At 53.1% G+C, this 14,729-nt stretch overlaps 1 protein-coding gene and 1 long non-coding RNA gene across 9 annotated transcripts in view; both read left to right on the top strand.

The window, feature by feature from the left end:
* The first annotated feature begins 1,324 nt into the window (after positions 1-1,324).
* LOC108928830 (tensin-like) overlaps positions 1,325-14,729 on the top strand; it is a 53,165-nt gene continuing 39,760 nt past the window's right edge. For 5 of the 8 annotated variants that reach the window (XM_029256631.1, XM_029256632.1, XM_029256633.1 and 2 more), the window contains exons 1-3: positions 1,325-1,485; positions 6,678-6,792; positions 8,833-8,870. In XM_029256631.1, the coding sequence (XP_029112464.1) occupies positions 1,405-1,485; positions 6,678-6,792; positions 8,833-8,870 (234 nt within the window). In that variant the 5' untranslated portion in view covers positions 1,325-1,404. Of the gene's footprint in view, positions 1,486-6,677; positions 6,793-8,832; positions 8,871-13,883; positions 14,343-14,729 lie in introns of those variants that run through there. The other 3 variants (XM_029256636.1, XM_029256637.1, XM_029256634.1) reach the window with 2 other exon arrangements.
* LOC108928839 (uncharacterized) lies at positions 10,788-12,759 on the top strand. The gene is made up of 2 exons (XR_001965703.2): positions 10,788-11,766; positions 12,431-12,759. It is a non-coding gene; the product is annotated as an uncharacterized LOC108928839 (long non-coding RNA).

Here is a 14,729-nt window from a genome sequence, read left to right on the forward strand (position 1 = left end):
CACATTTGTCCAAAGTGACCCACATACCACGGTATTTGAGGAAAGTACCAAACAAAGTATTTTTGCTGAAGGAAATGACCATCGGTACTTAGCTGAAAACTGGCACTTTTGGGACTAGAGCTTGCAACCTTCTGGTAAAATATCAGTTCCCAGCAGCTCTCCTTCCTGCTTTAAAGCTGAACAATTTCAATACCCAAGGGATGGGTTTTCTCTCACTGAAGGACAAGTAAGTGACACGTTACTATAGATGGTAAATTCCATTTCCAGCGCGGTTTGCTGCCGGCCATTGGGGCACCGACAGGCTCCTGCTGGGATGCTGAGGTCCCCTCTGAGAGGACACTGGTCAAAACTCAGCAGTGTCCCCTCAGGAGTGGTGGGATCCTACAGGCTGTGTCTGCACAGCGACCATCCGCAAGGTGGACCTGTTCCAGTGTGTTTTGACCTCCCAAGACGAGCCAGTTGCGTGTGGTCGGTCGTCCAACCCTGGAACTCCCTGCCCCCATATTGGGGCGTCTCACCTTGGATCTCATTCCAGCCCTGACTTTGGGGCTCATTCGGCATGTTGATGGTTGACCTTCGTTGTGTGGAAAGAGGAGATCGCAAGGGGCAAAATTAGAGACAGTGTAGGATTCGGGCTGCGGGAGTGGGTTCGAGCCTCATTGCAAGAAGTTCTCGACCCCCAGAGAGGCAGCAGCCATTGGAAATGGTTTGTCTTTCACACACACACCGGTGTTTAGGTCCAGACCCCAGCTGAGTTTTTGGTTAGAGCTGCTGCCATTGAACTGGAAGAAAGTAGGTCTGAATCCCATCTCCTCCTGTAGTTCCTGTGATCAAGGTACTTTCCCTGAAGGGATACAGTAAGAATTACTCTGCTGTACATGTGTGTAAATTGGTGTGAGTTGCTCTGGAGAAAAGTGTCAGATGAGTAACGAATGAATAAATGTAAATGTGGGGGCGAGCTACCATGGAGGGCTGGCAGAAGGAACATCAGGAAGAGGAGGTGCGTGGAGCAAATGGATAGGAGAAAGATGGACAGAGGAAGACAGTGTTTGATGTTGAAGGGAAACAGGTTGGGCATTTCTGGGATCATTCAAAGTCCTTCTGGACAAATTTTGTTGCCTTATGTGGAGCTGTGGGGTGTGATCCTTCTTATGTCTCACGATAGAAGGGACAAGGAAAGGAAAAGGGACGGGTTAATGAGAGAGAGAGGGAGAGAGAGAGAGAAAGAGAGAGAGAGAGATGGGGGCGTGCACTAAGAAAGTGAGCGAGCGAGTGACGACAGCAGGGGCTCTCAGCCCTCTGCTCACTGACATGGATGTGGCGCTCGGCGGTGGAGTACTATGTGCAGTGGACAGGAGTCCCGCATCGAGGTCCAAAACAAAGCGCAGACCCTGGTATCCCAGCATGCCCTCCGCGTCTCTCAGCCTGCCTGCCACGCTGGCCGGTCGCGCTCGCACCTGGGTCTGCCTCTCCTGCATGTTCTGGGTGAGTGCCCTACGCTGGGGGTCTGGCCGGGCGCTGGGGACCTTTGCGGGGGGATCAGCGACATTGTCCAGGGGTACTTGAGAGTTAGCAGGGTATGCTGAACCCAGGTCTGTGGTGCACCAGGCTGTGATGGGCTCAAGTACCCAACCTGAGACTCTCAGCTGTGGTTGTGGACTGAAGTTCAGTCTTGGACTCCTTTTCCTTTAGCTCTTTCTCCTGTATCATTTGCTTTCTTTGGTTAACAACAGAACAGCACTTTTTCACAGCAGCACAGAGACAGAAGTGGCAAATGAGCACAATACATGAAAGACGGGCAGAAGGTTACAGTGTTACAGTTACAGTGTTCTAGTGGGGGGGCGTGGCGGCATGGCAGGTTCAGCCGGTGCCCGCTGTGTGGCGGGTCTGTGGTTTGAGCCCTGCTTGGCGTGCCCAGCGACTGGCGTCCCGTCCTGGGTGTGTCCCCTCCCCCTCCGGCCTTGCGCCCTGCGCTGCCGGGTTAGGCTCCGGCTCGTCGAGACAAGCAGTTGTTGGGAATGAATGGAGTGTTACAGTGTTTCGCAGTGATAGCGTGTTTCACAGTTACTGTGTTGCACACGTGTGACCACATGGTGCTCTGTAGGATTTCCAGAAGGGTCTCCAGATGTTCCAGACTTCCATCAAATTATCCTGCAGATCAAATGTTAATTTTTTAATGCTCAGACCCATTGGCGTCTGCGGCCACGTGGCCTCCCTAGTGTGTCCGGCAGGCAGTGGGTGCCATTCGAACCTCCAGCTCTGACAGGTCACGCTGTTGGGGTTCAGTGGCACCGAAAGCAGTCAGTTCTGAAGTTGGTCTGTGGATCACTGGCTGACTGCAGTCAGGAGGAGTAATGGGTGGCAGGGTGGAGCAGCAGGTAGTGCTGGTGCCTCACAGCACATTCCCTTGTAGGATGTGGGTTCAACTCCAGCTCTGTGTGTCAAGCTTGTAAGTTCTCGCTGTGCTCACATGGGTTTCTTTTGGGTGCTCTGGTTTCCTCCCAGTCTAGAGTCACGTCTTTGAGGTGAATTGCTGGTGTGTGTGTGTTACATTGCTTTGCTGCATAGATGTGTGAGTGACTCTAGGCAGTTTACTGCAGTCTTTCTAACACTGTAAGTCGCCTTGGATACAGGTGTCCTCAACACTAGTTAATGATCACGGTTCTTTGGAGGACATCATTTCTCTCTTCCCAAAGGGATTTGAACCTTAGAGGACTTTGACTGCTGGACTAGGTAAGTCAGCCCATTTTCCAGGGTTCAGCTGATGCCGTGAAAAATTTAAATTTACCGTGTTTACCATAGCTGTGCAACCAATCGTTATGAGATGAGATAATTACAACTGGTGCGGCAGAAATGACCAATAAAAGCGCTTTCTTGGGCAGATGGTGTTCGATGCCGTTAAGTGTCCCTGTGGACGCGGAGGACAGCGGAGAGCCACTCTGGGCTGGACAGAGAACTTGACAGAGAGCAAGTAAAACCAGTGCGTTAGCAAGACGGGACTGAAGGAGGGGAGGAGGAAGACACCCGATACTCACGCGAGGATGGAGAACACGGCTGAATTATAGATGAGATCCATGGTGGGGGCTCTCATACTCTGACTTTTACCGAAAAGGAAAACTGCCTTTAGCTTCAGCTGACTGTTACAGCAGAGGTTACTAACTAGTCAGTAAACAGTGGGTCGTCACTCGTGGCGGGAAGAGGACATCGGTCCATAACCTGTGACAAAGTGACGGCCGCGAAGTGGGAACGGACACCGAGACGTGTGCGTGGACGGGGCGCTTCCTCCGACGATCGGTGCCCTCCGCTCCGCCTGCGGCACCTGTGTGTCCTGAGTCCCGTGACCTTGACCTGACCTTGACATGCGATGGGTCCAAGAGAAGGAGGGTCAGGTGAGCTCTGAGTGTCCATACAGGAGCTCATTGCATTTATTCACTTATCTGACACTTTCCTCCAAAGCAACTTACAACGTTAGTGTCACAATTATTACAAGCTTACAATTATTTACCCATTTCTAGAGCTGGGTAATTTTACTGGAGCTATTTAGAGTAAGTACCTTGCTCAAGGGAACTGCAGCCAAAGGTGGGGATCGAACCTGTGACCTTTTGGATCCAAAGGCAGTAAGTGTAACCACCGCGCTACCAGCGGCTCCTTCTCTTGATTGGCTGCATGAGTTCCGTGGCCACGCCCCACCACTGCTGTCTGCCAATTGTATTAACGTGAGATTTTTGGGAACGAAAGCAGGACGTTGCGGAGGGGGCATTTCGGCGCAGGGCATGCATTGCAGGTTCAAGCCCCCGGACGAGGGATGCTGGTGCAGCGGGTCCAGCGGCGTGAGGCGAGGGTCACGTGTTGCCTCTGACTTATCGTTTATGTACAAACAATAATATGAACAAACTGGATCTGAACAAATGGTTCCTCCAGGAGATTTGACCTTCCAGTCAGTTGTTCACCGTTAGTGCCGGTTGGGTCAAGTCCCAGCTGCAGCCGTCTGAGAGGAGGATGAGCAGCGACGCCGGAGGGGAACATCTCGTCGGGTTACGGCTTATCGGAGCCGACAGGAAACAAGAGACATATGTTCGGGCCCCTTTGAAATCTGCTAAAATACGGGTGGTTGTAGCATCTGGCTCCGCGCGTCAAACTCAGTGTGCGGAGGGAAGGCCAGACGCTCTGGTGTGGGCTCTGAAGGGTGAAGCGTGCGGACAGCGGAAGGTGGAGCTGAATGGGGGACGGAGCTCCGGAGGCTGGAGAAGAAATAATGGAGCTGAAGGCTGGAGGAAGACGGCTGATGCTCAGCTGCCGCGGGCGACGCGCAGTCCCTGTCCCCCTCCATCCATTCTCTGTCTCCTGCGTTTCTCCTCTCTTTACGTAGAGGTGGAACCAGCGCTTCCGACCGGGAGACGTTTCCGACGAGTGCGGACGTTGGACTCCGTGGAGAAACTCGTGCAGCTGCTCCTTCCGCTGTGTTTGTGTGTGAAACATGGTGCTCAGTGTCCCTCCTGTGTCCCCGCAGGACAAACGCTCTCCGTCCAGCAGTCTGGGACTTCAAGTCTCTCCCTACTTCATCTTGTTTGTAACTTCAAAGTCATTTTTGCCACTATGTAACGACCAAGGAAGGGTCAACGATACACGCATTTATTCACTTATTGTTTTGTGCAACGTGTTAATGTAATGTTTTACCAGCTTTAGCACCACTAGGATCCAGTGTGCGTGCGCGTGTGCGTGCTCTCCACGTGTCTCAATCAGTGTGTGTCCGGAGAGATTTCCGTACCGCTTCTCAGCCATTGATTGGCGGCTCTTTGCTAACTTTAGCAGCGACAGTGGCGTCTGGGCACAGAGCCCACATCGGAATCCAGTGCGCAGGCTGGACCGCGTGTCCACAGAGCTTCGCTCATCGAGCGGTCGGCCCTGATCGCTGCTCCGGCGGCCCGTCAAACACCTTCTATCGATCCCTCTGTCCAGAGAATCACGTAAAACCTCGAGACGGAGGTAGTAATAGCACGACGGGCTCGTTGGCTCCTGTCTCTCTGTCTGTCTCTCTCCGTCATGGTGGATAGGGTGGACTGGCTCTCCTTCCCATCTCGCTGAAACCCCAGTGTTTTATGCGAACCCACCATGTGCTGGTCCTGCCTCAGTGCTGCTCCCTACAAATGAGAAGCAGGTGACCATGGTGCACCAGAGGTCACATCCAAATCCACCCCCCCCCCCCCCCGCCATGCTGCTCCAAGTAGCGATGCGGAACGATGGTGGTCCAGCCCGGCTCTAGAGACGTGTGCTACAGACTACGGACGGTGAAGACCTCCACAAGCCACCGTGTCACGACCCCAGGATGGCCGTCCTGACCGAACACGTTGAGGAGCACGTGGCAGTGGGTGCGGTCGAGTTTGGTCCTCACACCGTTTGTGTGGGTCTGCTGATGACGGGCGGGGGGGAGGTCAAACGTTCACGTGGAGGAAGCGGTCGCTCTGCAGCAGCCTCGCTCTTCACGACCCCAGTGCCCTTTGACCTCCGTCCTGCTTTACACACCTGTGTTTCATGTTCCTCATTCATGAGGTTTGGACGACATCACCGCGTTGCGCTTCCTGGTCCCCTTGAACATGAACACTTTCCATGATGCGAACGCTGTGTCATCAGTGGCGCAAAACCTCCCCACAGGACCAGAAACCTTGTGACCTTTAACCCCTGTGCAGAAACTGATGGAAAGAATGAGAATAACAGGAAGTGCGATGATGCGGGGAAAGGAGATTCGCTCTTTTCCCACAGCAGTCCCCAGCTGCAGAGGGAGGAGCTTCTCCGCGAGTCGAGGGCCACTTTTCAGATGCGTTAACCCCCCCACCCCCATCCTTTGGACGGTCGCAACATTGCTAGTCACCGGGAAGGGGGGGCGCACCTCTGCTGGGCTCATGTGACCCGGGATGCGCACCCAACCATCTGTATACTTTGACGGGTAGTGGGGCAGCAGGGTCAAAGGTCACTCGGCCTCCCGCTCAGAGTCGGTTCGTAATCTGCAGAACAGCGGGCGCGTGGTGTCTGGGAGGTGGCGTGTCCTCTCTGCGTGGGACCGGGGACGAGGGAGCATGACGAGCAGATGGCACATTGGACACACTGGTTGGGGGAGACACTTTGGCCCAAATGTGCAGCGCTGTGTGGACAGAGCCATTGTCTCTCTCTTATCCAGACGGCTGCGGAGGAAAGTCCAGCGGGTGTGTCCAAGGGGCTGCTGTCACATTGAGGAGGGTGGGGTCATAAATAGCCAGGGTCTGTGTGTGTGTGTGTGTGTGTGTGTGTGTGTGTGTGTGTGTGCGCGCGCGTGTGTGTGCGTCCTGGAGGTTCCACCCGGGGCAGCCCTCAGTTCACACGTTCCTCTCCAGCTCTCTTTGGCAGTTTCAGTCAGGCCTCTGTGGTAAAGCGATACCTGTTAAATCGCCCCATCGCAGAGTTTCGTGTGATGTCAGCATTTCCATGGCAACCATTTAAACAGACACATTAGGAGCCGAAGTGAAGATGGACATGATATTGATGCAAAGGACCAGGACATCTGAGTCAGGGCGGGAAGTGCTATATTGTTCTAAAGTCAACTGCTAATTGTATACAGGAAGTGATGCAATGAGCCAAAATCCACTGGTACTTACCCAACACCCTTTGTGCCCCCCGCACCCCATGTTGCGTGTCCCCCGCAGCCGGAGGAGCTCGAGGTGGTCCACTCACACACCTTCCGGAACAAGACCTTCAAGAAGGGGAGGCAATGCAGCATCTGCAAGCAGACCCTCGGCAAGGAGGGGCTCGTCTGCCGAGGTCAGTTTGCGTTGGGGGGCCTCGGGTGGGTCGGGTTCGAACGGGAGGAGCCGAAACAAACAGCGACCCGGCCCGGTTCACTGTTACAGAACAACACGCTTGTTTGGGGCAGAGCCTCTATGTTTTTATCTCCTGCTTTTTGTATTCAGCGCCATTCTGACCGCTCTCTCCGCACAGTCGTTTTACCGTGTCAGTTCAAGGGTACTGCAGCACGAGGTGGGATTCGAACCGGGACCATTCGAGTGCCGGGCGGCACCTCTAACCCGCATGCCCGCTGTAGTCGCACGGAGCAGGTGGTGTTACACAGTAGCGCTCCTGCAGCATCTCAGGGGTGCGACGCTCATGCGCCTCCAGGGAAGGAGGTCCTCCTGGACACGGGTTCCACCAGCGATACCTTCTCATTCCCAACGCAGCTATATATACATGTTTTTGCCAAACCTGGAAACAAAGGAGGTGAAGACGGACAAAGCCAACTGAGGGCTGTTTGCCGCACATTGACGAGCAGGGTTCGAGAGCTAATGTTTCCCGGAGCGTTTCCACTCTTTTCCCACGGTAAAAAGCCTGTGAAAGAGCGTGCAGGAGTGTGACGCCTGCAACTTGGAGGCCGCACACCTCTTGCTGCTTTGTGAAAGAAGAAAACCGCGGTACACCGCGCTACACCACGGTCTGTCTGGGTGCGGGGGCTGCCGGACAGGTGAGCGTAGTCAAGACCTCCTCGCACCCGGCGCTCGAAGCGGTCCGAGAACCCGCAGGTTCTCCGGGTGGTCTTTCATGTGGACGGTTGTTGGGAGAGATGTGGGGGGGGCTGTGCGTGACATGTGCGGTTGGGCTGGATGGGGACATGGGACGCTGGGGGACACGGAGGCGCACAGACTGTGTTTGTCTGAGCTCTATTTTATTTTATTTTATTTTATTTTATTTCATTTCATTTTTTCACTGGAGCTTCTTTCAGTCCAAAAGGAACAAAAGGGACTGAAAGGGACCTCGCAGGGCTCGGCGTCTCCATCTAGTGGTCCGAACGGGTAACGACCCCACGGGTGGTCCTGGACCACGTCCGCATGGAGCGAGAGTAACGGACCGCAGAGGCGATGGCTGTAATTTCACTCGCAATGTAAACACGGCTGCGATTCCACTGTTTGCACCGCGGTAACTGTAACCTCGCTCTGTATGCGGTGGACACAGTAGCTGTAAACACTGTGTCCTTCAGGCCCAGAACAGGCAGAATCCCGATCTGGACATGGACTGTTTCAAAATCCTCTTCCCTCAAGTGTATGTTGGGCTGTGAACCCTCATCAGCTGTGGTTAAGACATTTACTCAGTTATCTGGCACTTGTCTCCAAAATGGCTTAAACTGATTTACCCATCTGAACACACACACACTTTCACTGTCTGAAGCTGCTTGTCCCAAGCAGAGTTGCAGTGAACCGGAGCCTAATCCGGCAACACAGGGCAGAAGGCTGGAGGACGAGGAGGGGACATACCCAGGAGAGGAGGCCAGTCTGTCACAAGGCACCCCAATCAGGGCTTGAACCCCAAACCCATTGTGCTACTGCAGCCCCCCCATCCCATTTGAACAGCTGGGTAATTTTACTGGAGCAAACCAGGAATAGTACCATGTGCAAGGGTACAGTAGGTAGTACTGCTGTCTCACAGCACCTGGGTAGTGTGAGAGGATGTGGGCTTGATCCCTGGTCAGTCTGCATGCTCTGGTTTCCTCCCACAGTCCAAAGCCTTGCTGTTCAGGTTCCCACATAGTATGTGAGTGACAGAGAGAGTGTGTATGTGTTCCACTGATGTATGGATGAGTGTAAGTTACTGTGGTGAATAACATGTGTGGGCTGATAACACTACATAGAGTTCACAAGAAGCCACTTTAGAGAAAAGTGCCTCATTGATAGAAATGCTGGAAGGGGGATTTGAACCTTCCACTTTCAAATCCAAAGGGAGCAGCTTTAACCACTATGCTACCAGACACCCCCCTTGTGCATGACAGTTTGTGCCACAAGTCCCTCACTGTGTGTGTTTCTCGTTGCTCCACAGTGTGCCGGCTGATGTGCCACCAGAAATGTGAGGTGAAGGTAAGAGGACCCGCGCTGCATCTCTGTGGGACTTAAACCAACGAACAAATGTGAGGAGTCTTGACCCCATGCTGTCCTCACCAAGCGGTTCATCCCTACATCTGCGATGACTGTAGTCACAACTACAGCCCTGACAAGTGACACACCGTCCCACATGAGTCTGTTCGCTGCCTCCACCCATCCATCCAGACGGTATTGGGACAGTCTTTACCGTAGTACGGCCGAGGTCGGATTTGCACTCTCTGAGCTGCGCAGGCTTGGATTATCTGAGTGCCTTCCTGAAACAGACCCCCCCCAGTATTATCTCCGGGGGGGGTGTCATTACAGCACAGTTTATGGAGTAAAAACATGGAAGAGTTGATAAGAAAAGGGAGGTGGGAGGAAGAGGAGTGCTGTGCTCCTCCCAGAGCTCATTACCGTAGTAATGGGTTTAGCCACTGCACACCCCCCCCCACAGCACATTCTAGGGAGGTGCTGCTTTTTTGGTAGGTGCAGGGTGGGGGGGATACCAGGGAATAACACACACACACACACACACACACACACAGAACCGCTTGTCCCATACAGGGTCGCGGGGAACCAGAGCCTACCTGGTAACACAGGGCGTAAGGCCAGAGGGGGAGGGGACACACCCAGGACGGGACGCCAGTCCGTCGCAAGGCACCCCAAGCGGGACTCAAACCCCAGACCCACCGGAGAGCAGGGCTGTGGTCCAACCCACTGCGCCACCGCACCCCCTACCAGGGAATAACTGCACTTTTTATTACATAACTGAGATGTGATTCTGTGCACGTCCTGTAGGGGGCGCCGACACACAGTTATTATGTACAGGATGTTGAGTCACGTTCAAATCACCGTCTGGCTCTTCAGAGTCTGGAGGAACCATCACTGGCTTCATGTTTTGAAAAGTCTGTGTGTGTGTGTGTGTGTGTGTGTGTCTAGAACGCCACATGCCAACTGACCTTGTCACACGTTACACACCGTTTAGTTTAGAGCCGCGGGTTCGACCAGCCTGACTGGACCAAGTGAGTGTGTCCAGAGGGAGACACGTGTGTGTGGTTAAAAACACAGGAGTGTTTGTACAAAACATCTGACTTTATTACGTCTCCCTGCTGCCCCTTGAGGTTCGTCACAGCAACACGAACGTGTGAACACACACTGCTGCCTGTAAGAGAGGACAGCGCAGCCACCCAGTGTCTGTCCACCCAGACCTAGATTTGCATGTCCAGTTGCATGCGATGGAAGGGCAGGGATTGGCATGAAGCACGCACATGCACACACACACACACACACACACACACACACACACACACACACAGTGTGGGATGGCAGCTCGTCGCATGGCTGGGACCCCTGGTTTTCCCCAGGAAGTCCCCGTCCCACTGAAGACACTGGGGACACAGAGAGCTCCTGTTTCACACCCCCACACACCTGCGATACACACCCAGCCCCGGCGCCAGAGCAACACACACCTGCATCACATTCCGTGCCGTGAGCTCGGGCTTTGACGAGTTCGTACGAAAAGCCCCTTTCCCTCAGTGGCTTTTTTGGCAAGGCTGTGCTGGTGGTGGGGGGGTGTTTCATGTCCCCTCACCAGGAGGTGGCATCGTGGTCAGAGCACAGGGTCACTTTGTCATTGAAGGACCAGGGTTTGAGTCCAACCTCCTGCTCTAGTGCCCTTAATCAAGGTACGTACCCTGAACTGACACAGTAAAAGTTACCCTGCTGTTGAAATGGACCAATCAGTGTAAATCACCTGGATACAGGTATCTGATTACCCACCAGGCCACCTGCTCGCTGCTTGCCCTGTTTTACCATGTTCTCACATAGCACGGTAGTGCTGCTCCTCTGGCGCTGTTGGCCTACTGGTTCAACTAAGCCATCAGTACTGGGAGAAGTGAGGTGGGGGGTGGGGGGGCAGGCAACTGTACTGCACCAGCGACCATCTGTACCGCGGCGAGCGGTCACTGACCAGCGATCTCCGACTCCCCTCTCCAAACCCTCAGAGGTCTGCAGCACAGCTGCTTTATTACTGACCCGGGTATGGGATGTGTTCTGGCTCCCGCACAGAGAGGGGAGAACAGGGGATTTCAGCATCAGACTCGGGTTCGAGGGTCAAACGGCCTCAGCTGCAGCTTCTCCTTTACTGCGGTGAGGGGCTCCGTGAGCAGTAAAAAGTCCCCCCGGGGTGTGAGACAAAAGGAACAGATTTATTCACGTATGTATATGTGTCCAGCGGGTCCTACGGGCGGTCAGTGCGCACAGCGGTAACCACGGCAACAGGAATGTTCCAGCATCGCGCCAGCGTAACCCGATTAGATCAGAAGTCAGGAGACGCAGCGTCTGTCAATCGACTCTTTGTTTTTCACGGTAAAAACAGCAGCAGGGATGTTGGCAGCACGAGACGCATCAGGTGGGCGACTCGCATCTGCCTGCAGACCCCGTCTGACGCAACACACGCTTTTACGCACGCCGACCGCTCGGCTCACAAACGCGGCTGGGAGCACAAGTCTCGTCGTAACGCGTTTGCTCGTAACTCTTTTACCAACGAGTCACAATTAAAACACGGTAAGTGACAGAAACGTCCCTCAGGTTTCCGCGCTTGAGATTCTGTAAAATTCATAGAAATAGAGGTAATAAATAAAAACACTTTGTAACACCTTTTAAACCTGATGTAAAATTTCTAAAAATAACACATCATTTCCACAAGCTTGTATTCGTTTATAATTGTCTGACTCAACCTGTAAACATGTACAACGTCCCTCATCTTCTAATTGATCGCTGAGGTTCAGCAGAGACGATGTGTAAACGCTGTGGACGGGAGCTGAATGAAGGTGGGTGGTCCAACACCCCGATCTGTGCGGTGGCTCTTTACTGCCGCCTATCGGCCGGGCAGGTAAATGCAGGTTTTGTTTCCTCCTCCGCAGACAGCAGTGTGAGAAAATAAATAGTAAAAAGTAATGAAACGAAATTAAAAAGCTCCGAAATACAGCTCAGCACACACACACACAAACACACACACACACACTACCGCTGTTCAGCAGGTGTTTATGGCTCAGCTTCTCCTGCACAGAACAGCAAAGTGCAGCACCCAGGTGCCCAGTGTTTCTGTGATCATGCTTCACACAGCAGAAACACACACACTTACACATGGGAAGATGGGAGTCATCAGACTGGAGAGAGCGTGTTTCAGTGTGTCTCTGTGTGTGTTCCGGCCCACGTCGGTGACGTGCGGACAGTAGCTGTCAGAAAGTGTGTGTATCTGTTTCTGCAGAGCGGTACCTCCCTGTCACACACACACACACACACACACACACACACACACACACACACACACAGTGGGCCAAACAGACTCCAGGTGTTCCCACAATGTCTTGCTGGCTCAGTACCCTCTTCTGACACCGACATTTCCTATGTGTGCCACTGTTTTCTGATTAGCTGCAGCTGTTATCTGATTGGCTGCTCGCCTCACTGTGTTTCTCCGGTGAAGCTCTCATTGGCTGCTTGCCTCCGCATGTTTTTCTGCTGAAGCTCTGATTGGCTGTTTGCTGTTCCCACAGTCAGGGCTACAATGAATCTCCCAGCTGGAATCTGCGGAACGAGGGGCTGCAAGTGGGTGTCGGTGTTCTGCCACCCGGCCCGGCCCCAGCTCCCTGTTCGCTACTCATTCCGGTACTCATTCCGGTACTCATTCTGGTCCTTTTGGAGGTGGGATTCAAACCCCAGCCCTGTGAATGTGAGGTAGCAGCTGTAACCACTGCGCCACCTACTGCACCTGTCAAGAATACAAACCGCTGACAGTGCAGACAACTGCTCTGTGATGCATTGTACCTTACCGGGGTTGGTGTTACCCTCTTTGTGTATAAATACAAAACTTTGGCTCTGCTAAGGGTGTGTGTGTGTGTGTGTGTGTGTGTGTGTACGTGTGTGTGTGTGTGTGCGTGTGTGCGTGTGTACGTGTGTGCGTGCCACGCAGCCACACTCAAAGGCATTTCCCAGAAAGTGGTGTAAAGCTGGGTTTTTAAAAATAATCGCTCATGATTTCGTCTGGTCTAGACATTGTAAAAATATAAAAAGGAGCAAAAACATGCAGCATGATCTCCTCTGAGCAGCACCGTGGTAAATGGTAGCGTTTACGCACTGATTAATGTGGTGTATGTGTGTATTTTGGATGTAGAACAGGGTACATTTCATTGCTCATGTTTTCAGAGCTGGTTGTCAGCTCACGGCGGGGGGGGGGGTGTTTGCCGCCCCTCATTGATTCATTTGTTTGTGGCAGTTAACATTCCTGTCTGGCTTGTTTACATTGTTATGTACCACACATCTGCGGTAATTCTAAGGGTTTCACTGTCCCAACAACTGTGCTCATAGAACACTCCTTTCTCTACTGGCGATACATTAATAATAATTTACTTGGAGTTAAAATCAAGATGCCGTCGGGCAGCAGGGGGCGTACTGGTTAGAGGTGCAATCAAGCGACCAGGATCCAGGTTCGAATCCCATTTCCTGCTGTAGTTCCCTTGAACAAGATACTATCTCTGAAAAAGTTATAGCATAAAAATGACGTTTCTGCATTTTACTGTTACTCATTATATTATTAATGCATTTATACACCAAAAATTACTCTGCTGCTTAAATGGGTAAATCAGTGTAAGTAGCTCAGGGTACAAACCTCACGCCCTAAGTTTCCTTAAAGGGGTCAAATAATAAAATAAACAAGTAATGAATAAATTAATAAGTGTAATAAACGAAAAGGTTGCCGAGGTCACGCTGCCTCTCCGTGACGACCACGTGTGTAGCTTCGCCAAACCATCACGCTTCTGAGGATGTGTGGCAAAAATGCCCTGGGTTTAGTACCTTGTGTTACCACGGTACCTGCTAGGAACGTGGTATAAGAGCAGGGTACCACGGAGAGAGTGCCAGGCAGCCTGAAGCCCCGCCCGCCTCTGCCTGTTTTGGCAGTGTGTGTGGTGACACGCCCCCCCCGGCCGCTGCCCCTTCTGTTTTTCCCCTCGACGTGCAGGCGCACACAGAGGGAGACGGGGCGCGAGGAGGGAGCGCGAGGGGCTGAGCGAGAGAGCGAGAGAGCGAGGGAGACGGAGGAGGAGAGAGGGAAAAGCAAGTGGGAAGAGCCAGCAGGCAGACGTCTCCACGCCAACGCGCAGGAGCGGGGAGAGAGTAGAAAAAGAGGAAGAAAGTTGAACGGTGGCTCCAGTCGAGCGCAACGGGCGTACGAGGAGCTCGTCCGTCGCTCGGCCTCTCGCTCCGCGGGCGTCTGGCAAACTCTGCGCTGGGAGGGCAGCAGCTGTGGAGGAGTCGGTTTCCCGCGTTCGCCCAGGACAGGATGCGGCACTAGAACCCGGGTCCAGAGACACAGAGAGTGAGAGAGAGAGAGAGAGAGAGAGAGAGAGAGACAGAGGGAGAGAGAGGGAGAGAGAGGGAGAGAGAGAAATGGCCACCACTGCTTTCCAGGTAAGAATCATGTTGTTCCGCAGTGAGTCCTGCACCGGGAACCTCTTTAAAACCTCTCTTTCATTTCAGCATCTCTTTGTCACCTCTTCCTCTTCATCACACGTTCCACATCTCTTCCACGTCTTCAGCGCTTGCTCATCAGCCCTTCAGCATCTCTTCGACACATTTACTCTTACGCGTGTTCCTTTATCAGACGCTTTTCTCCAAAGCCACAAACATCTCGTAGGAAGTACAATGTGTTCATTACATGAAGAGAAAGAGACACGTAGATGCAGACGTGTGATTCTTAAGTACAGTTACTGCTTCTTTCCACCGACGTTCGTCACACGAGTAGCTGCCCCTTTTCAGCACCTCTTGCGCCCCCGGTCAAGGCAGAGCGGTCGGACC

Source organism: Scleropages formosus, chromosome 12 (genome assembly GCF_900964775.1).
Source record: "Scleropages formosus chromosome 12, fSclFor1.1, whole genome shotgun sequence".
In the NCBI taxonomy this organism is placed as follows: domain Eukaryota; kingdom Metazoa; phylum Chordata; class Actinopteri; order Osteoglossiformes; family Osteoglossidae; genus Scleropages; species Scleropages formosus.